This window comes from Canis lupus, chromosome 23 (genome assembly GCF_011100685.1).
Source record: "Canis lupus familiaris isolate Mischka breed German Shepherd chromosome 23, alternate assembly UU_Cfam_GSD_1.0, whole genome shotgun sequence".
Lineage (NCBI taxonomy): Eukaryota > Metazoa > Chordata > Mammalia > Carnivora > Canidae > Canis > Canis lupus.
Genome location: NC_049244.1, coordinates 38879029 through 38902754, shown reverse-complemented (window position 1 = coordinate 38902754; position 23726 = coordinate 38879029). Strand labels below are relative to the sequence as shown.

Here is a 23726-nt window from a genome sequence, read left to right as displayed (position 1 = left end):
TATGAGCATCTTTCTTGTTTATGAGACACTGTGCTAAACTGCTTTCCAAAATACTCTTCTCTACCCTGTTATTAGACTGTACTACTCCCTTGCCATCAATGATAATTATTTTTTAAGATCTTTGCTAATTTGCATTATCAACAATAACCAAATTATGGAAAGTCAAATTTTCATTGACTGATGAATGGATACAGAAGACGTTACTGAGTCATCAAAAAGAATGAAATCTTACCATTTGAAATATGGATGGAGCTAGAGCATATTATGCTAAGCAAAATGAGTCAGTCAGAGAAAGATAAATACCATATGATTTCACTCACATGTGGAATTTAAGAAAAAAAACAGATGAACATATAGGAAGGGGAAAAAAGGAGAGAGGGAAATGAACCATAAGAGACTAATTACAGAGAACAAACTGAGGGTTGATGGAAGGAGGTGAGTGGGGGATGGGCTAGATGTGTGATGGGTATTAAGGAGGGCACTTGTGATGAGCACTGGGTGGTATATGTAAGTGATGAATCACTGAATTCTACTCCTGAAATCAATATTGCCCTGTATGTTAACCAATTAAAATTTAAATAAAGAAATAAAATAAATAAATCTTTGCTAATTTGATAAGTAAAAATTAGTATTTCATATTTTATTAGTAGTGAGTTTTAATATCTTATATTTTCTTTTCTGAGATTTTTTTTCAAGTCCTTTTCTGATTTTGGTGTTTTTCATCAATTTGTCAATTATTAGGATTATGAATTTGTGATATATGTTGAAAATATCTTTTGCCAGTTTTCCATTTTCTTTCTAAATTTTGTTTGATGTTTGAACTCCAGAAATTTAATTTCTATCTAGCCAAATGCTGTGCCATTGCTTTTTATGATTTTTGTTCTTTGTTTTTATGTTTAGAAAGTCTTTCCACTCATAATCAGTTAAACATTCACCTATATTTTCTTCCGCTTTTATGGTTTCATTGTTTATATTTAATTCCTAACTCCATTTGGAAGCTAATCTGTATTTCCAACCTAACCTATAGAATGCTCGAAACTAAAAATACTCGTCCACACTGACAGATTTATGAAAATATCACTAATTTTAAAAAGGTGTTGCAAGTGTCTACTTACTTTAAGGCAATATTTTACAGATTAAAAAAATCTATTTCTTTAAAACAAAATAAATTTGGGGGAAGAAAAAATGGGAATGGGGCAGGGTATCTATTTGGTTTAAAAATCCAAATTAATAAATATTTAAGAGTACTAACTACTATAGTTGGTCTTGATGATCGTTTTGGTCGATGATTAAGTAGTATATCAACAGCTCCCACTACTTCAGAGTCGATTGCCACCAAAAGTGCATCTGCGGACTTTAAAAAAAAAAAAGGTTAAAAATGAAAATGGAGGATAAAAAGGTAAACTATTTATTTTCACTAATTCATAAATAAAAATATCTTTAAATTTAAACTGTATTATGTATAGTAATACTAAATTTTTAAAAATGTAGACTGTCCAAATAGTACATTTGCTTGACTTAGCCTTATTTTTGTGTACCATAACACACACAAATTTCTGTCCTGGTTTCACTGCATAAGCTAGTAAAAAAAAATAAATAAACAAATGCTTGCTAGAAGGATTTATTAATGGAACAGTGTGATCCATGGAGTATTTAAAGCTGAATTTTTTTTCAAGGCCTTTATTTTTGATCTTTAAACCAAAAAAATCTTAACATTCCAGATCTATTAAAGGAATTGCCAAGAACTATTACTATGAGTAAAGGATTATATTCAACCTAATAAAAATGATCATCAATGCAACCATGAGGTTAAGAGGAGCCCTCTGATCTCAACTTTAAAATATACATAGCTGACTGAAATGTTTCAAATTTGACATTAATATTAGCAATCTTATCAAGCAAAAAGCTGCAAAAAACTTGGCTACCAATGTCCTTAGAGGCAATAGGGAGAAGTGACTTTATAGCTTTACTCCCAAACTATAGCTCATTTTGAAACTCTAACTTTGACAGGAGGAAAAAGTAAATAGAAGCTGAGCATTTGGGACTTTCCAACACTGTAACAATGTCTACAGTTCTATTATGATACTTGGCAACTGTGACATCAGGTTTTTGGGTTTCTTTTTGTTTTGTTCTATTTTGTTTTGTTTTAAGGAAAACCATAAAGGCAGAAGGAAAACAGGAGATAAATAATAATTTAACCTAAGAAAATACCCTGAATATTTTCAATCTGTATATTTTAAGAACTGTTATAATCTTTAACAACCATTTACATCAACATTCTCTCTTGAAAATGAAACTATATCAGATCTTTAGTATTCTTGGAGCTGAAAAGAATAAAACTTCCACATACTTTATCTAGATGTCAAAAAGAGGACTAAAAAGGACAGACTTTATCTAGATATCTAAAAATAGGCCTAAGTACCCCAAAGAAAGAATTGGGGGCCACATTCAACCACTAGGAACTGCTTATGTATTCCCATAGGAAAAACTCCCCACCCCATTGAGAAATTTATTTTTTTAATCCCTTAAAACTTTTAGGGTTCACTGGTCTGTAGCCTATCTTTAAATCTAGCACCATTATTCCTCTGCTTTGCAAACATTTCTCTTCAATTTTTACCATACTTGGTCAGGTGAAGCAAACAAAAAGAATTATGTGTTCATTACTACTAAACATTTCATTTATGATAAATTTTAACCTTTAAACCTAACTACAGTAATGCCACTGCTCTCTAAGTCAAAACACCAGTCAACTCCAACTGTCTGAAACACAGCCATGGATCCAACTGTAAATTTCAAAAAAAAAAAAAAAAAAAAAACTGTGTTGAGCTGTCACTAACTTTACGGGCACTACTTCCCAGAAGTCAACCACAGACTTAGTGTTGTCTATAAATGACGGATAACTGGCTTTCCCAAGTATTCTTTAGGTCTTTACTGAATAAGGAAACAGCTAAATGGAAACTAAAAAAGTAGAAAGAAATGAAGAAAAAATTGCTAAAAGCTGACTACTGAAAAGATAAAATATCAGTATAGCAAAACAACTATCAATACAGAGCAGTCAGAAGCAATTTAATGGAAGGACAAACATGTTAATAATTTCAGATTACACAAAGCAAAGTAAAAGAATTATATTCTCAAAGATACCCACTTATGGTAAAATTAAATTATATTCAGATACACTAGTGAAGAATAAAGAAAGATTCATATTAAATCTTTCAATGCTTAAAAGGATAAGCTTCAGGTATAAAAAATATTTGTGTAAAAAAGTCATGTAAATAAGGAGTTACCATTAACTTATTCTGCACAAATGGAATATAAATCAAAGGAAGTTCTGAATGAAAAAAAAGTTTTAGATTATTTTAAAAATATCTATAGGACAAAATGTCTTCATTAGTTTTGCTTCTCATTTTCTCACAAATATGACCATCCCTTATTAAAATTTATTCAACATATATACTTATTGTGTATTAATGAGGTTGCTTGCTATATTCCTTCCCACCTTGGAAAATGTCTTCTCAACAATTCCCATACTCTTTCCTCTAGGCTCAGAGTAAGAAGCTTCTTATTTCCTTTCCAAAGCTAAGTTTTCCACCTTGGTATTCTATTTGGTACTCTTCTGACTTCTATAAGAACTTGGCCTTCATTTACAGAAATATCAGTCCTAGCCTCCATCTCCCAAAATATGAAATACTTCCTCATTCTTTGCTATCTTGACTTGATCCTGTCTTTCTCTTACCACTCAACTTTTCTTCCTCTCACTCTGTAAAACTTCCCAAACTCATGCAGATCATTTTCTCTAACTTTACTGATGCCAGTTTCAAAATTCAATGGCCTTTCCTACCCCTTCATTTTCTTTGATTTCTAAGCAACATATTAAAACTGCTCCTTTGGTTTTCACAATGCTGCTACCCTAACTCCTTTAATCGATCTCTTTCCTTCTATTGCCTTTATTAATGTAGATGTTCCCTGAGAAAAAATCAGCACCAGCCATTCACTCTCCTCTGTAATATCAACCACTTTTATGATGCAGGTGATAATCCTGTGTCCCCGTGACTGCTGTATCTCTCCAGCCTTATCTCTCCCTAGAGATATAATTTCCATCTGTAGACTGCCTGATAGTCCCAAAATAAACAAAGCTAAAACCTAAATTCACATTTCTTTGCCCCAACCTTGACTTAACTTCCTGTTTTTCTTTCATCCTTCTCCCAACCACCTATGTTTAAAATCTCCAAATTATCTTGGTCTGCTTTTCAATTCTCCCCTCCAAATTTAAATACTAAGTTCTATCAATTATTCCTTCATAACATCTTTCACATCTGCCATTATTTTCTCTTATAGCTACTATAGTTCAGGCTTTAACCTCTTCATATCTAGATTACTATAAAAACTGCTCACTCAAGCTATAGCTTTCTCCACTTTCCATTTCTCAATCTATACTGAACACAACCACTAGAACACTTTTCCTAAAATATCACTGGACACATCACATCCTTTCTCAAAACTCATTTAATGACCCCACTGTCTATAAACCCAAATTTCTTAGCCTGGCATTCAGGTCCTTTTCATTAGTTTTGTTTTAGTTATTTTTCCAGATATTTCCCACTACTATCAAACCCAAATATTTTGTTCAAAAGGCTAAGTCAGGGGATCCCTGGGTGGCGCAGCGGTTTGGCGCCTGCCTTTGGCCCAGGGTGCGATCCTGGAGACCCGGGAATGAATCCCACGTCGGGCTCCCGGTGCATGGAGCCTGCTTCTCCCTCTGCCTGTGTCTCTGCCTCTCTCTCTCTCTATGTGTGACTATCGTAGATTTAAAAAAAAAAAAAAAAAAGGCTAAGTCATCTCATTCTCTCAAAAATATACATTGCTCATGCCTTTGTTAACATCCTTCCTCACATCCCCTATGCTGGAGCTATCTACACATTTTTGAGAGTAGTTCTGGGTAGGAGGTAAAAGCATGGATTCTGGTGCCAGAACTTGGGTTCTAATTCCAGGTCTGCTATTTGTGGAGTGTCTTCAGTCAAGTTACTTAACCTTTTTGTACCTTGGTTTCCTTCTGTATAATATGGAAATAATAATAGTACCGCATGGGGCTGTTGTGAGAGTTAAGGAAGTGAATATATTTAAGGTTCCTGGCACACAGTAACACTATATAAATATTGGCAATTATTAATGTTCGAAGGCTGAGCTCAACGGACACTCTTCCATGAAAACTTGATAGCTCAATCCACAGTAAACTTCTCTTTTCTGCTTCCAAAACATCTACTGTAAAGTACAAAAGTTTAAGTATAAAACATGTTTTCTCAATAGTAACATTATTGACATTTGGGGCCAGATAATTCTTCATTGTGGATGCTGTCTTGTGTACTGTAGGATGTTTAGCACCACCCTTAGCCTCTACTCATTAGATGCCAGTAGTGATCCATCCCCCAATTGTGGAACCAAAAATGTCTCCAGAAATTATCAAATGTCCCCTGAGGAGCAAAATTGTCCCACGGAGAGCCACTAGTATAACATAAGATAAAATACATGAAAGCACTTTGTAACCTCAAAGTAATATACAAGGGTCAAGTATTATTACCACTCAGCACTTATCAAATACACTTCTGCATTATTTAATTGGTTTGAAATTCACATGTACACAGTTGACCCTGAACAACGCAGGGGCTAGGGGTACCCCACCCCCATATAATTGAAATTCTTCCTCCAAAACTCAACTACTAATAGCCTCCTATTGATCAAAGCCTTACCAATAACATAGTCAATTGACACATACTGTGTATGTTATATGTATTATATACTATATTCTTACAATAAAGTAATCTGGAGAAGAGAATATTAAGAAAATCATTAAGGAAGAGGAAATATTTACAGTTCTATATTGTAAAAAATCCACATATAAGTGGACCTATGCAGTTCAAATCTGTATTGTTCAAGGGTCAACAATACTTTATCAACTTAGTTTTAATATCCTTTAGTACAGAACTCATGTTTTACTTATTCATTTCCACAATCACACCCAAAGGCCTTGGACAACTGTTGACTGATAGGTTAGACAGCGGTAACCTGAGACAGAACACAGTGAATTGGAAAGAGCATGGGATTTGCAGTCAGAAGATAAAGCTCAAATCTTAGCTCTACCCTCACTTATTTTAGAACTTTGGGCAATTCATTAAAGTCTATGAGCCTCAGTTTTCTGATCTATAAAATGTAACATTTACATAGACTGGCTATGATGTTCAAATATGATCAGGAACCATGAGAAAGAACAATGTATATTGCAGAATTATTATATACATAGGATCATATATGTAAAAAGACAAAAATAATGATTATACCATAATACTTCATTTATCCAGAATCATTAGGATCTTTCTTTATACCCTTATTTTCTAGGTAACTGAAGCTTATGCCTTTAAGTGTTTAACTTTGAAATTTAAACTATTTTGATGGAAGTTTTCTGCTTTCAGAAGTACTATACACATTCTTCTCTCTTCTAAAACAATAGGTACTGAATATAATTTAACTTTTCCTTACTTAATCTGGCCATTGTTATAAACATTAATTACCATTCTAACATACAACTCACTCAGATATCATGAGATATGTAATGCTGTTGACCTCTTTATTAAAAAGAGTCAGAAGTACTGTATCTCCTTTTGTTTCACTGCAGCCCTTCATGCCTCTCTTGCCCCTCTAATTCTCTATAGATTAAAGACTAAGTATTGAAGCTTGTTAAAGTTGAAGCCGGGCTCCAGTACTCCTATAACTAAAGTTCATAAATGGGAAACTTCATGGCAGCTACTGCTCAGAGATTTTTTTTACTTTCTGGTTCTCAGTGATGTTCTGGATAACTGAAATTGCTGAGAAGGCAATTTCTTTTTCTACTCTAAATATGTGTACATAGAGACAGTACCGTATATTGTAACACTTATATATATGCACACAGTTAAAATGCACATAGAACTAACCTACTTATATTTTGAAATTTTTCTGTGAGTGCTTCCTGGTGCCACTCAAAATAAAAAAGTTTCATTAATTTGAAGCTACAACAGAGCAATCATGCTATTTAAAAGAAAAGGAAAGTGCTGGAATTCATGTGCTTCCATCATAAGTAAACCCAAAAGAAAAGAAAAATATTATTATTAAATTTCCTTCAGAATCTCTTGACTGAATTCTTTCAAGACTTACATGCATGCCTGCTTTTCTACCTGAACTGATAGGAAGACAAACAGAAAGGTCTATATTTTCCAGTTAAAAAAAAAATTATTCATCTTTAATTGTAAACACTAAACTTCAGACAAAAAGAAAAAATTAATAAAAATTTCACAAGAGAAAACCAAAATCAAAGTGAAAATTGCATTGCAAGTCAGGAGCGTTTTGTTCTTATGTTTGTAAATTACATGAGCCACAGAACAACCTGTTCCCCTGACACTTCCAGAACACTTGTACTATTTTTAGATATATAACATAAATAGTAATATCATAAGTAATAAAAACAGTCATCTTTAATAAGTCATGATAATTTACCTTTGTGAGCTGTTATAAAACACTTAAGGGAGGAAAAAGTAAAAATTGGGAGAGAAAAGATAAATCAAGTCAAAACATACTTTCTTAAAAAGGCTTTTTTTGGGTTTGTTTTTAAAACTTTTAGTGGCTCAAGTCAAAATAAAGGGTGAAAGAAAGATAAGAAAAAAAAAGGAAGGAAAAAAGGGAGATGAAAGGAAACTAGAAAGAAAGAAGAAAACATAGCATATCTAACAGTACTTAGAAGCTACTGGATAGAATTATCTAGCCTTGTACCTGACAACCGTAGTCCAAAAGAAGCTGCAGTATATCCAAGTTTTCGTTTTCAATAGTTATGGTAACAGCATTTCTCCCAAGCACATCTACGCAATTTATGTTCAAGTCACCTGAACTGTTTTCCTCCAAAATCTTTTTAACCATATAATAGTCACCTAAATAACAATATACAAACATAATTTAATATCTAAGACATATTAGATAAGAATGACTTTAAAAACTTAGCCTGTTGATTCAAAAGAAAATTTAGAACCCTAAACTCATTTTTGTATATGGAAATGTACAAAGAAAATGTGAACATTTCCTGCTGAAAACTTTATCCTGAAAAATAGTATGTACATCAGTTGCAAACATAAAAAATAGAAAAAATTTTAAATGTGCAGTTTGAAATAAAAGTTGTTAGTTTAAAATTCATAACTGATTGATTATAAGGAGAGAAATTTTTAGAAGATACTTAAAGCAATAAAGAATGTCCAAAAGTACAGACTGGAAAACTAGAAAAACAAGAAGCATAAAGGATTTAAGTTTTACATCTCAAATATGTAAACACATTTAATGGTACATAACAATGGTTAAAAATAAGATCTAATAATAAGCAGAGGCTAGTAAGAAGTGGTTTTACAGGGGAAAACCTAGTTTGGAAAAGCAGTGTGAATGTATACATACTAGTAGGTATACACAGTAAGAGGGAAGGATGCCAGAAATTCCTTTCCTCTCCTCCTTACTCTTGCAACACATACATACATACACACCTCACACATATACACACATACCTACACACACACCCCTTATCTCATTAATGAACCTGTTTACATTACCAGGGAATATTTAGCTCACAAAACTCCAAGGCAGGACTAGGATCAATGCTGGTAAAGGCTGAAGAGAGAATATTTCAAAGCGAAGTTTGACCTGTCAGGAGCATGCAGATTACCTTCTGCTTAACTCCAGACTGCCTACATCAAAACAGTTGACCCCTGGAGGAAAATGAGAGTAAGTAGGAAGGCTATCATTTTCACCCAGTGCCCACTGTATTTGTCTGTTGACCAGCTAGTGCAGTAATTGGGTGGAATAAATCAAAAGAGAAGTGCTAAATAATTAACCAAGGTGGGTTTTGTTTTACTTCATTTAACTTTTGAAACATTAAGATGTATAGACCATTTTAAATGACTTGCAAATATAGTTGTTCCTTAAAAGTCTATGAATAATAAACAGGAAAAGAACAATCAGAGTCAAACCAAGGAAAAAGAAATGAATAATTTCATGATGTAGAAAGAACCCTAAAACTGAACTAATGAGTGAATAAGAAGGAAAAATAACAGATTTTTGTTAAAACTTCTAATAAATTTACTAACCAATGACTTGTTAAAAGTAGTAGTAAATTTATTAGAAGTTTAAAGTAAAAGTAGTAAATTTACTACTACTTTTAACCAATGACTTTAAAGTCCCCACACATTTTGGAAGAAGCTGAATGGTAGTTTTTTGGTATACTGATGGTATATTTCCTTAGTTCCCTCAAGAAGAAAATTAGTCACAAAAAGAAATATTTTCCTCACAGCACTACTAATTAATATTTAGACACTTTTGTTCTATGACAAAAACTTATCAAACACTTCACAAAGCAAAGTTCTTAGTTACAAGCTGAACTAATAGTGAACATACAGACAGACCAGTGAAAATTTAGCACTCTTACCGGAAAATAAATGTTTAAAACCTCTTAGTGGAGGAGTTTATTTCACCTCTTAGTGTTAAGAGAATGCTAGTGTCTAGGTGAGGACTAATTTTTTATTTACCTAGGGACTCACTGGGCTTTCTGAATCCAAGAATTTCTGCCCTTCATAAATTCTGCAATATTTTCAGCCATTATTATCTCTTCAAATATTGCTTCGTCTCCATATTACTTTTTTCTACTGGAACTTCTATTAAACATTATGTTGGATCATCTCATTCCAACTTCTTTGTCTCTAAAGATTTAATATTCCTCTCTCTCCTGTATTCTGGATAATTTATTCAAATTCCCCCCCCTTATTTCTTATTCAATTATTTATTAATGTATTTTTTAAAATATTTTTAAGATTTTATTTATTCATAAGAGACAACAGAGAGGCAGAGATATATAGGCAGAGGGCTCCCTGTAGGGAGCCTGATGTGGGACTCAATCCCAAGACCCTGGGATCATGACCTGAGCTGAAGGCAAAAGCTCAACCACCGAGTCACTCAGGCATCCCAACCCATTCATTTTTTTTTTAAGATTTTATTTATTTATGATAGACATAGAGAGAGGCAGAGACACAGGCAGAGGGAGAGGCAGGCTCCAGGCCGGGAGCCCGACGTGGGACTCGATTCCAGGGCTCCAGGATTGCGCCCTGTGCAAAGGCAGGGGCCAAACCTCTGAGCCACCCAGGGAACCCCTTAACCCATTCATTTTTTAATGACTATTTTTTATTTATTTATTTATTTTTTTCAAAACTAAGGGGTTGATTTTATTTTATTTGTTACTTTTTTTTTATTTTTTTTTATTTTTTATTTTTTATTGGTGTTCAATTTAATGACTATTTTTTACTTAAGTTTTATTGGATTCCTTTCCAAATCTTTTATGTTTTCATTTCCTTAAGATTTTAGTAATTTTAAAAACACTTATTTTTTTATTTCTATATGATAATTATCTGAGGGCCTTAGGGATGTAATTGTGTTTACTGACCCATTCTTGAGAATGGGTGAGTGTCTTCTGAATTTTTTAACTGGGTATTGCAAACTCCTCTTCATGCAGCTTCACTGTGGGAATCCTGGCAGCCTAGTTTGAAAACATCAAGGATGTTTTATGTTTGCTTCTTCTGGATAATTCAGAGGTTTTGCAATCCTATCAATTCTTTTTATATTTACTTCTCAGGTTCTCAGTTTCTCAGTTTACATTTTCACAGATCAAGTAGGTAATATTAAACTCCAAGCCAAAAGGAAACAAGACTACAGCTGCAAATTCTTACTTACGAGTTTCTCTGTAGTCTCCCAGTGCTAGTGGATGGGTTTTCTTCATAAACCTCTTTGCTGCAGGTCCAGTGCTTTAAGGATCTTGATTTTATGCATAGATGTGCCAATTTCCTACTTTGTGCAAACTCAACGCCTTGTAACCTGTTTTCATATGGGCACTGAAATTCAAATCCCTATAATGCCTGGCCCATAACTAACTCCTGCCCCATTCACAGAACAGCCAAAATGTTAGCTCACATATTCCTGTTTTTCAGTCTTTTCCTCATTTTTGGATCATAAGTGTTTCCTTAATTTCTTGAAAGCTCAGCTGTTCATTTAAATGGATGTTTGTTATACGTTAAGTGTTTCCTTAATTTCTTGAAAGCTCAGCTGTTCATTTAAATGGATGTTTGTTATATGTTAGCTGGCATTTTTAGGTGATTTGAAGCAGAAGGGTTTTCAGATTATCTAGTCAGTCATTTGCCAGAGACAGAAAAGTATGAAGAATTGTATAAATACAATTCTTAAAAATTTTTATAAATTTCAGGTATAGCATATGGAAAGAAACAACTGCTCCATGTGCTAAAACTTTAGATTGCTGTTTAAAGGGTAATTGTATTGCAAATGCCAGATACTCTAACTTTAGGTTTCAAAGACTATTTCCATTACAGTCAGGAGGCTATTCAAGGGGGAAAAAAAATGAAGGAAACTTAAAAAACAAACCAAATAAGTAATTTTCATCCCTAAAAATAATAAAAAGTTTCACCCTGCCAGAGGTGACACACTCATGCAAATGAAAAATTACATGCTATAGTCACAGAACCTAAAGGAAACTAGAGTGGTTTCTAAGTATTCCACCTAAGTTTACATTTGCAAGCCATTTAAAACAATGTGCTATACTGTTAGGCCCAGAACAGTCTTAATATTTAGGATGAGTGCATCATGTAGAAAGAGATTAGTAAGTTTAAGATACATAGCAAGAAGCTAGTCATAGAGCAAGGATTACAATTTAAATGCCTTTTTATGTCAGACAAATATATGAATGCTTTTCATTTTATATGGAAGTTGCTTTTTAAGAGTTACATAAATCTTCTGTCTTTTAAAATGTAATATATAAAAGGAAATGCAACATAATCTGTTTACTTTTTGGCTAGATGGTTCTTTTTTCGGGAAAGGAAAAATAAACTTTTTCAATCAATTCTACAAGTATACCAATTCAATAGCAAGCTTTCTCCGCCCCTTCTCCAAAATAGTTCCCATACTCATCCACTTGTATCCATGTATACTGCTACCCACAGTCAAAACCACTATCATCTCTTTCCTGGACTTTGTAATAGACTCTTTACTGAAATAGGTGCCAATACTCTATTACAAGGGTCAACATCCTCCTTCTGTAAAGGGCCATACAGTAAATATTTCAGGTGTTACAGGCCATACTATCACAGTTGCAAATATTCAAGTCTGCCCTTACAGCACAGAAGTGGCCACAGACTATATGTACACAAATGAATTCCAATGTGTTCCAATAAAACTTTATTTGTGAACACTATGGTTCAAATTTCATATAATTTTCATGTTATATTATTCTTCTCTTGACTTATTCCAAATCATTTAAAATGAAAATGTAGAAACTATTATTAGTGCACAGGCTTTAGAAAACAGGTGGTGAGGATTTGGCTTGCATGCTAGTTTGCCCACCTTGCTCTAGCCCCATCCTTTTTTTTTTTTTTTTTTCCTAGCCCCATCTCTTAAATCCATTGTCCTCCCAGCAGCCAGCATGATCTTCTTTTTTTAATTGAGATCATCCAATTCCCAAAAATCTTGATGATTGTTAAGATTTTCCATCACACCTAAAATACCTGCCAAAATTTTTATTGTGGCTTACTAAGCCCTATGAAACTTGAGCTTTGCTACCATTCTCTATTAACCCTAAGCAACTGTCCTATTTACTCATTATATTCCTAGACCAATGTTTTCCAAAATGCAGGCTGCAACCCACCAGAAGGCAGGAAATCAATGTAGTGAGTCCTAAATGATTTTTAAAAATGAAATAGTACATAAAGCACCACGGTAATCTCATAAATCTTTAGCAACCAATTCAACATGGCCAACTGTGATAAACCCTTAAGAAATATAGTGGAGAAATGTTACAATATCAATTAAGAATAGATGATTCCATCTTTTCTTCAATGGCATCTCATTTTACTTTCTGCTGTATGATGGTAGATTTCAGTATTGCTAAAATGGGAGCATTAATGTTGATCAGTTTAATTTTATAGTATCCAAATTTTCAGTTAGTTGTGAAGTATGGGAGAATTTATCTGTCAAAAAAATTTGTAAAGCTTTTCAAACCAATTTTCTATAACAAACTTTTTTGTATGTGTCAACTGCAACATTCTAATAGGACTATTCCTGAAGACACTTTAAAAAAAGATTTTATTATTAAAAGGAAAAAGAATAACAAAGTAAAAAAATACAAAGATAACAAATTTAGTGCTGGACTATAAATACAAATAGTGACAATACTGATTAAAAATGTTAACTCTATACTAAATTTAAATAGTTTGAATCAAATTCTAAAAAGAAAAAAAAATACAACTTTTATAGTGAAGATGATTTAAAAACATAGTTTTACCCAAATGTGCAAAAAGCCCAGTATTTCTCATAAACCCCAATGTTTTATAATCAGTTATAAGTGAAACCTTAAAAATGAAAGATAATCAGAAACATGGTATGTTTGAATATTTTTGAAAAAACATGACAATTATTACTATAACTTCTTAGTCATTTATGACTGTTATTGAAGACTATTCATGATAATGAATATCATCTGGCAAAGGAGCAAAGATTCACTCTGCTGTAGGAAAAAATTATACTTACAGCATAGAAGGTGATGCTTTTTTTCATAGTAAATTAGTTGACAAATTAAAAACTATTAACAGTATATTCCTGTATCTATTAGAAAAAAATTAGAGGCAATGTTTATTTTGTAATTAGTCTATGACTTGAGATCCAATTCAGTGATGTTGTAAATTGTATAAAATTTTAGTTTATATCCTTTATCAGTTTACATAAAAACTTTAGTTTACATCAAATAAATGGGACTTTTAAAAAGTCCCATTAAATATATTAAGTAAGGTGTTATTAAAATGGTAGCTTAAAAAAAAATTGCAGCTTAGTATTACTTCTCCCAGATGCGCTGCTCATTTTAAAAGCATGCTTAGCCCAAAGGTATACAAAGTTCATGCAGGAAATCAAACACCCTCCCACACAATACAGCAAATCATACTACAAAGATGCTTTAAGACTTTAGATTGGGCCTAGGGCAGCTCTCTCCATCCCTCCTGGTCCCCCTGCTGAAATTTCAAAAAGAGCATCCTGACTTATTAATTGCAAATAGAATTTCCTGAAAAATGCCCTTCATAGAGAGTTGGCAGGGCCTAAATCCAGACTAAATCCTTTCATCATTTCCTTTTTCTGCACAAGAACGGACCATCGGCGAAGGGTTAATATAGGTTTAGCTCATGAATGTACACTAAAAGCTACCATCTATGAAAAGGGGTGAATTAACATGAACTATACTTAGTTCAAGGGCTCTCTAAACAAATATATTAACTCTTTCTTCACCCAGCAGGCCTGAATAAACCACAGGCTCCCACAAATAAATATGGCTCATTATCATATTAATTCACAACAAGAGAGGAAAGAGGTGGGTGATAAGAACCCTGCTGAATATTTCATAAAACAGCCAGCTCTTCTTTCAGTTATCTTTTACCTCTGAGTTGCAGTGTTCTAGGTTTATAAAGAATATGAATGTGCTTTCTGAGAATTTTACTTGGGTGGGGGCAGAGAACATAACTTGATTGTCACTGGTATAGGAACTTTCACTTTTTCCTCCAAATTTTATACAAAGAAAAGAACCAATGATACGTGATTCTGACCTACTTCAAGATAACAGCCACTATTAAGTAGCCACTACCAGGAGATCAGCACTTGCCTAGATCTATCGAGCTCATTTTTCAGAAAAGCTAGCTATACAAACAATAAAATCAAACATAAAATCTTTTTCTTTCCTACTTTTTTTCTTTACTTACCCCTTTATCTACACACACCCATCCACTAACATACGCATACTTTATCTCCATAATTTTTGCTTTAGGAACTCTCCCTAAATGGAAATATATTAGAATGTACATGTACAGTATGATTGCTAAATGAAAGGATGAGAAACATAGATATTCTAGTGTGGATTTGTTCTAGTGCTATTAAAGCTTTTTACTTTTATTGGATAAATATAATCCACAGAATCAAGATTTACAAAGCATTCATAGAGTGTATAGAGTTTAATCTCCAAATAATAAATCCAAATTTGGATGTGTTTTTTCTAACACAAATGATTTTCATTCATTCAACTACAACTAGATCAGTATAACATAGTGGCTAAGAGTACAGGCTCAAGATAGATCTGAGTTCTACCACAACCTAGCTAATGTAACCTTGAGCAAAGTGATTTTAAAATTTTGCCTAACCTCATTTTCCTCATTTGTAAAATAAGTATAACAACAGATCTGGCTTATGGGGTTGTCAGGATAAAATGAAATCTATGAAAAGCATACACACTCTACCCTAATGGCTGTTTTTAGCAAATGTTTGTCATTTGGTTTGATGAATGCTCCAATGTAATAGTGGAAGCTACAGCTACTTCAAGAAACTTCTCACTTTTAGATTAAAAGTGAAATACACAAAAAAAGGCTTAACAATATTAGTGAATACAGATAGGTAAGCAAACAAAAATACTGCTATAATTCAAATTTATTTTTTCAATCTAAAGGTATACCATAAATATGTAATTTAAGCTATTTCTTCAAATCTAAGCTGAGAATTCATTTCAACATACCTGCAAGAGAAAATATCTATTTAATCTCACTCATTAAAAATTTTTTAATTTATGGAAGGGCAAAAAAAAAAAATGCATATTTACTTTCCACCCCACCTCCAAAAGGTAAACCTCTCCAAGGATCTTAATGATGTTAGAAAATGGGAAACTGATGAATAGGAAGCTATTCCAACTGACACTAGTAGGTAGACTACAAAACTATCATAGATTAAAACTTTCATTTGACTTAGATTATGCAACAATTCTAAATATACGTGCCATACAAGTACTCTCTCCAACCACATTCCACTATGACATTCCTCTGTCCTCAGTTTGACGGCAATATTAAATTCCCTTTCTTGACATACTTTCTGTTTGCTTTAAAATAATCACAGCTGAGTACGCTGGGGTAGATGGAGCAGCCACTTACTCATTCTAGTACAACACAACCTTGTCCCTTCTCCTCTCAGAGAGTTTTTGAGGGAAGAGAACTCAGATAATTCAGGTCAGTAATATTAAGTAATTTTATGTAATCCACAGACAGTGACTTTTGTGAGGGTATAAACATATTCTGGTTCTTAAATTCTAAGACTAATCAAAGTTGTGCCCAGGCTGGACTTTATTTAACAAAGGCTTTTATATTATAACTTAATTCTTTTACATAAGAATATAAAAGTGTCTAACAACAGACATAGGTGGACTGTTTATATGTTAATGTGTTTTCAAAAAGTTGTGTGGATAAAATCCTATTTCAAAAGCAGTAAGAGAGGTTAGAGAGGCTGTGATTTATTAAAAACACATACATACAGACAAAAAAATCCTCTGTACTTAATCTTTTCAGTGTAAGTCGCCCTTTGGGTTTATATTTGGAAGTTGGCAGGATCCTGAACAGAGTATTCCTAAGTGAGCATGGCCACTGTAAGGCAACTTAAGAACTTCAGAAAGAGGAAAATTACAGCATTTTCTTACATGTGGGAAATAAAAGCCGTCTTAGGGCAATCAATTTCCCATTCCTTTTATGATATGCATCAACAGAAAGCATGCTTAAGTGAAGAGATTTTATTATGGCCATAAAAGTGATTGATTTCTAGTTGTTGTTGGGTTTTTTTCGGGGGTGGGGGGAGAAAAACACATTAAATACATTCCACAGTTTTGCCCTGTAATTGTCTTTTGCATGACCATTTTTTTCCCCCAGAGTAGGCTCGGGAGCAATAAACCTTCTTCTCCAATGAAATGCACGAACTAACTTCCCAAAATTAAAAAGTAAAAATAAAAATAAAAAAGTTTGGTCACTACGGCATGATTTCTCCAGTCCTATCTTTCTCTCCTCCTAGGACACTGACCTCACCTAACCCCATTCAACAGTCATTGGACACCAAGGCAATGGGTGACTGGAGCTAATAATACGAGTGCGGGGTTAAAGAAAATGAAAAAGAGAAACCAGGTGGGAGCCCAGGAACACGAGGAGCCTTGAGCAAGGTCACGGAATTTTAGAACTAGAAGGTCCCAAAGTACACGAACCCTCTGCGATCCCAGAAAGAAAAGAAAAGCAAAGCAAAGCAGCTCTGCGAGGGAGCCCAGGTCCTGGAGAGGCGGACGCTCAGCACCCCAAGGTCTGGATCAGCGAGTCGCTACCTAAACGCTCGACCCCACGGCGGGGGCCACGGCCGGACGAGCCGCCCCAGGTGCGGCGCCCCGAGGGCTGCCCTCCGGCTGCTCCCGCCCGCCGGCTCCACACTCCCGGGGCAGAGGCGGTGCCGGGCCCGGGAGAGACCGCGGGCCAGGCGGGTGCAGGCGCTCGGCGCGGGAGGACAGCGCGCCCCGCGGGGAGGCTGGGGAGAGGGCGAAGGGTGCGCAGGGCAGGGGCGCCCACCAGTGGAGGAAGGGGCCTAGCTCTCACCCTTGTCGCACGCCAGCAAGAAAAGCTTCTCATTCAGGGTGTTCTCCTCCTTCACCTCCCGCACATCCTTCAGCGCCATCACCTCGTTCGGCGACGAAGAGGAGGATGGGGAGGAAGGGAGGGAGGAGGAGGAGGCGCCCGAGAGGTCCGTGCTCGGGTACAGGGCCGCCATCATCGCGGCCCATGAAGGGGGCAGGCCAGGAGACGGGGGCGGGGCCCCCGCCAGCCCCGACCCCGACCCCAGCCCCGCCCCAGGGCTGGAAAAGGGATGAGTCGTTCCCACGGCCGCCTCCGCGCGCGGCCCGTTGGCCCCGAAGGGCGTCGCCTCCCCTCGGAGCCAGCACTCGCCCTCCACTGACAGCCCCAGATTGGTGGCGGCGCATGCGCGGCCCCGGGGCCAGCGCCCCCTCCCCAGCCGCCGGCGCCCGGGCCGAGCCGGTCCGCGCCCCTCCGGGGACGACAGAGTGGCGCGCGCCAGGGCGGCAGCCGAGCGCGGGGCCGTGCCAGGAGCCGCAGGGGCCGCGCTGGGGGCGGCCCGGCCCGGGAGGAGGACGAGAGATCTGTGGGGAAGGAGCTCCGAGAGCGATTCTGCGCACGTCGGGCTCCCGCGCTGTGGGAACCGCCGGCCCAGCTGCGCCTGGAGATGTTCGCGACTCCCCTCACGTCATCTTCCGCTCCGCTGCAGCGACGACACCGGGGCGGGCTCGGCGGTGGGCGGGGCCGCCCGGGGGCGGGGCCTGCGTGTGCCACGCCCCCCGTTCCCCGCGGGCCGGCCGCGACCTGAGAGGCTGACGGTTGCCGAGGGCTAGGTGAGCGGTGCGTGCGTCTCCACAGCCGGCTTGCCGCCGTCAGGTAACTCCCCTGCGGCCTCCTGCTGCATAACAACACGCACCGGCTCGGTGACTTGAAACTCTGACGACCTAACGTTTAGTCGAATCCCCTGTGGAATCGTCTTAATGGTTTCGCGTTTGTGTCCTTTAGGCAAAGCAGAAAGGAGGGGACCCTGGCCCCGCAGTACACTTAGGCTGGGGTGTGTGTGCGTTTGGGGCCAGCTGTGCCGATTTCCAGCCCTTTTTTTTTTTTTTCAACAACTTGTTTGGTGATGTAAAATTGGCACGACTGTCATACATTTATTCGCATGTAATTCAGGTGCACCGACGTGTGTAAGTAACCGCTGGATAAGCACATTTTAAGAATCTAACTACAGTCATTCCGGCGGTGTCTTCACATTTATAAATTTGATTTTATAAGATGTGTGTTAGGCAAACGCTAACTGAGGCACAGGATGACTTCCTTGAATAGTTTTTTTTAAAGCAAGCTTTTATTTAAAGCAGATTCCTGCACCTTTAAAAGCTAGGAGGTAAAGCTGCAACTTCTATCTTGAATACTTAACTGCTTTCCACAAGAACGATACAAAAATCAAAATTGTGCCCTCAGTGCTTTAGGTTTTAAAAGGCAATACAAAAATTTACGTCAGAATATCTTATATTTGAGGGAAGTAAATACTTCCTATTCGGGTTGATTTATTCTATCTCTGTTCTTGCCAGCACGAACTCCCAAATATCCCAAATATGTCTTTCTCATCATTCAAAGTCTTCTTTGGATTTTTTTTCTTAAAGATTTTTATTTATTTATTCATGAGAGACACAGAGAGAGAGAGAGAGGCAGAGACACAGGAAGAGGGAGAAGCAGGCTGCATGCAGGGAGCCTGATGTGGGACTCGATACTGGGACCCCAGGATCAGGCCCTGGGCCCAGCCCTGGAGGGAAGGCAGGCACTAAGCCGCAGAGTCACCCAGAGATCCCCAGTCCTCTCTAGATCTTAAGAGGCCTTAAGTAGATGACAAGATTGCCCACCTTTCGAAACATTATCATGTGTTTACTTCAAAATAGCTGACTATCGATTGAATCATTTTAGGTTTTTCTTATCATGTATCATTACTCTACTCCATTCTATCCTGTTTCCAAGTTTGCATATTTGGTGGAATGTCAAAATTGTTGTCACTTTGTGACCATTGAACAAAGATGTATGTATGTGGGTTTATATGTGTGCTCACTTAAACACTCTTCATAGTCCAGTAAAATTTTCACTCAGTAGGACAGCTCTAACCCTGACCCATCCAAAAGTTCCAGAGTGTTGGAAGGTAAACATTCAGATGGCTCAAAATATAAAAACCACTTTAATCTGAAGTCTTTTCAAGCTTCTTGGTTTATTATTTCTCATCCATAAGGACTCCCACAAGGGATAATTTCTTAGATTCAGGGGAATTCCAACCTACTTTACTAGATAATTCTAGGAGGCAAAGTATTAGAGGGTTTTCCCTTTTCCAAAGTAAGTCAGTGTTGCAACTGTATCCTGTTCTTTAGAAGTTTTTTTTTTTTAATCATCTCAGAAGCAGCATTTTCTTCTCTCTTGCCTCTCTGGTACACACTTTATCCAGCATAAATTGGGGTATTTTAGCATCCCCTGTATAATGGGTTTATTGTGCATCTGTGATAGTAAGACTAATGATAGAATTATGATGAATAATGGCTTGTAGGATTCAGAAGCAGCACTTTTACTCAAAGCAACTCACCAATCTGCAGGTACAAAAGAGAAGACCATTAACTTCAGTTGGAGAAGAGAAAAAATCCAGATTCAGATCTGGTATTAAAAGTCGAACAGATTCCCCCAAAAAAGTAGAACAGGGGTGCCTGGCTGGCTCAGTCAACAGAGCATATAACTCTTGTCCCACGTTGGGCACAGAGCCTACTTCAAACAAAACAAAAAAAACAAAAAGAACCCCCCAAAACCAGATCCTATATACATCTTCAAACTCTGTGCCTCTCCCTCACTACTCTAGGCCACATTTGCCTATTTCTTTTACGATTTCCCCTATTGCATTTTATCTCTATCTAAAATTCCTATTATCTCTCTCCTCTAGAAGATTAATGAAGTTAGAGAACTGTCTATACTTTTCTCAACTTAATCCCCATGTTTCTAGCATCATACCTGAATCATAACAAATTTATGTTAATAAACTGATTCCCTCAAAGTATTTTAGCACAAACCAAATTATAGAAATAATGCAGTTGGTCTTTACTAAAATTCTCCATATTAAAGAACCACAGAACCACCTTCATTTCCCTCAAAATAATCTAATAATATTTTTTTGTTTTACTAATTAAAACAAAATTATTTTCTTTTCTGGAAAATAAACTTATGATAGATTAATTTTCAAGGTTCTGTATTCTTTAAATGAAACGAACATTGACACATTTGTATATAGAGTTTTTATTAAATATATTTTGTGAGAAAAAGAACACTAAAGTGCCAGATTTCATGTAAATCAGATAACTTAGTAAATATAATGGTGAAAAAATCAAAGGGGAAACATTGATCAATCTTAGAACAAGAACACATCTTAATCTTCATATAAGAAAACAATCATCAAAATATAAAAGTAAAGGAAAACACTTTTGTAGAAGAATATATTTCAAAGTTCCACCTACTGATGATTTCACTTAAAAAATTCCAAACACATGAGTAGTCTCATTCTTACCAACCTGTTTTAATCAATAGGTAGAAGTTTAGACTACTCATTCACACTGAGATAAAGTGACAGCCTTTTTGTTGTGTAGCAGTATTGTCCACTCACACTAACGGTGGAAAAATGGAGGAAACATATTTCTGAATTCAATTTTTAGCAGCAGAATCTGTCTACTGATAAAAATTCACACAAAAGTAGGTCTGAAGATTAGGTATTCCCAAGTAACACAGTCATTAACCAAACACTGCCAATTTGTAGGAGGCTGTGGAAAAAACATGTGAAAATATTCTATGTTGAATATTAGCTTTGTATTACTTTCTGCTGAAGATATTCTGTGGGTATATTCTAAATTAGTCTTCAGTATAGATCAAAATTCACATGTGTCATATGAAACTAACAGTATAGTGTCAATGTGTCTTGAGATGCTCTAGTCAATGTTTTGCTATAAATATGTGGAAGAAGCCAGTTGAAAAATAACCATATGCACATTCAAAATGAATAGTTCTAAAAGAAATTCTTCATATACCAATATCTATGAACTGAAAAGTTGTTACACACATAGTGGGACTACAATAAACACTTAATGGTTGGCTGACTGAATTAGTTATACTTTCCATTTCAGAAAACCTGGGTAGTTCAGATTCAAAAAATATATATGTACACAAACATATTTCTCTAATAACAGCCTACCAACATATATGCTGCACGTCATAGTTAAAGCTGTCTTACAAACTAGCATACATAAAATATAAGTACAGTTAAAATTAAGTTTTAAGTAAAAAGCTCCTGCTACTTATATAAGAGAATGTATTTTGAGGTTTAAAGAGTTAGTTCTCATATATAAAAAAGTTTAATGCTAATGAACAATACTTGTCACTTAAAAATTTGAGACAATATAGAAATTTACAGAAAAGTTAAAGTTCACATAGTTGAAAGAAAAAAATAAAATAACTTGGATAGTGACTCTGAATACATTTATGATCAAAATTACCATAAACACTCACACACAAATCAAAGCACAGCAGGACCTGCAAAAATTTTTTTTATATTGATCTTTTTTGAACCATGAAAAAGAATAAATTAGTCTTGTTTTAATAAGACTTTCAGAAAATGAAAATAATTATGAAATATCAGCTTGATGATGAACATATTATCAGTACTGACTGGTAAATTAGTTGTATTATCCAAAAATGTTGACAGATTCTAACTAGTGTAAGACACTAAATTCATTAATGAATTATACTAGTATAAGCATACAAATAATCTCTGGTTTTATACCCACTACATTTCAGAATTCTGTAAACTGTGAGACATTCAATGTGTTTAATGTGGCAGAAAATCATATGAAATGTTTCATTATTTTATTTTGTTTAGTCCTTTTCCCATTAAGCATGCAAACACGGTCATAACCATCTTTGGTTTCACTTCTACAAGGTCATCAGGTAAGGCATATATCCGGGCACCAATCTTTCGAGCAACTGAAATGGCATATCTTGAAAAGACAAGAAAAATATCTTAGTATTTGTTATCTACTGTGTTTTCACTTACTATATGTTAAGAATGAAATATTTTGATTAGATTAACTTTATGAGAAAGTTAAGTCTTTAAATCATATTCCCCATATAAGCTGTACTTCAAAATGTTAAAGACATAGTAACCTTATCTAAGGATTTACAAAATTAAAGAGCCACTGTGTTTTAATTTAAACCATAAAAAGCTTACTTAGCATTGTTCAGTTTGTCCTCTTCAGATAAGTTTTCTCTCTTGATCATTTCTTGACGAACTGCATTTGGTGCAATGGCATCTATTAAGTCTAGAACAGGTAAACTAGTGCTAATAGTTTTGTCCTAGAAAATAAAGAATCATTCATAAACATCTTACTTTTAATTTTCATAAGCAGACTGGTTCATAACCATATAACTGAGAGCAAATTATAAATCATCTTTGTAGTGAACACTCAGCTTTTCTACAACACTCAGCTTTTCTACAAATTCACAAACGATTTAAAATATGTTTTTCCTTCGGTGTCTACAGAGCTTACAATGTGGAGCTGTCACCATACCCAAATAGGGCTTGCAGATGTGATAATTCTTAAAGTATGCTAACTATAGTATCCATTCTGTAAAAAATACTTTTGAAAGGGAACAGGAGATGGATTTTAAATTAACAGTTTTGCAAATTCTAGTAGTATATTTCTTAGACCATGGATTCCTAAGCCTTCACTTAAAATTTTTGAGAAAGAAAAAATGAAAATAATAGTGGAAAGGAGCTAACATTTACAATGGCATTATCCTTGTTGCTTTACATGTCCAGCTTGTTTAATTTTCCTAAAAACCTCTTTTAAAGAGGATGAACGTGAAATTCATAGAGCTCAAGTGACTTGTTCACACAACCAGTAGGTACAAAACCAATAATTGAACCCATAATTGTCTGACTGTAATGCCCAAGATTCTCTCCATTTTTGAAGTTACCTCCAAGGTGAACTAAAAATGAACAACTAAATTCTAGTGGATAGACCATTTCAGTTGGAAGTCAGAAATCCTGGTCTAAGTTGTTTTATCACTTACCAGTACTTGAAAAAAAAAATTACTTGTTCTTTCAGCTTGAATAGTGGCCATTGCTGCTTGCCTACCCAGAATCTACTCATTCCTTACTACTCT

At 35.6% G+C, this 23726-nt stretch overlaps 2 protein-coding genes and 1 long non-coding RNA gene across 9 annotated transcripts in view; 1 reads left to right on the top strand and 2 right to left on the bottom strand.

Moving 5' to 3' along the window:
• Positions 1-17820, bottom strand: part of TRPC1 (transient receptor potential cation channel subfamily C member 1) — a 65925-nt gene extending 48105 nt beyond the window's left edge. The window contains exons 1-3 of one of the 6 annotated variants that reach the window (XM_038571112.1): positions 17538-17808; positions 7798-7952; positions 1253-1354 (exon numbers count right to left, since the gene is read on the bottom strand). In XM_038571112.1, coding sequence (XP_038427040.1) covers positions 1253-1354; positions 7798-7952; positions 17538-17712 — 432 coding nt within the window. In that variant the 5' untranslated portion in view covers positions 17713-17808. Of the gene's footprint in view, positions 1-1252; positions 1355-7797; positions 7953-10782; positions 13292-17537 lie in introns of those variants that run through there. The other 5 variants (XM_038571110.1, XM_038571111.1, XM_038571113.1 and 2 more) reach the window with 5 other exon arrangements.
• Positions 17821-18266: 446 nt separating this feature from the next.
• The window catches only part of LOC102156734, a 29017-nt gene continuing 23557 nt past the window's right edge, over positions 18267-23726 (top strand). Inside the window, exon 1 of the long non-coding RNA XR_005377106.1 lies at positions 18267-18389. This is a non-coding gene — a long non-coding RNA (uncharacterized LOC102156734). The remainder of the gene's footprint in view (positions 18390-23726) is intronic.
• PLS1 (plastin 1) overlaps positions 20795-23726 on the bottom strand; it is a 103388-nt gene continuing 100456 nt past the window's right edge. For both annotated transcript variants that reach the window (XM_038571108.1, XM_038571109.1), the window contains exons 15-16: positions 22789-22913; positions 20795-22558 (exon numbers count right to left, since the gene is read on the bottom strand). In XM_038571108.1, the coding sequence (XP_038427036.1) occupies positions 22423-22558; positions 22789-22913 (261 nt within the window). In that variant the 3' untranslated portion in view covers positions 20795-22422. The remainder of the gene's footprint in view (positions 22559-22788; positions 22914-23726) is intronic.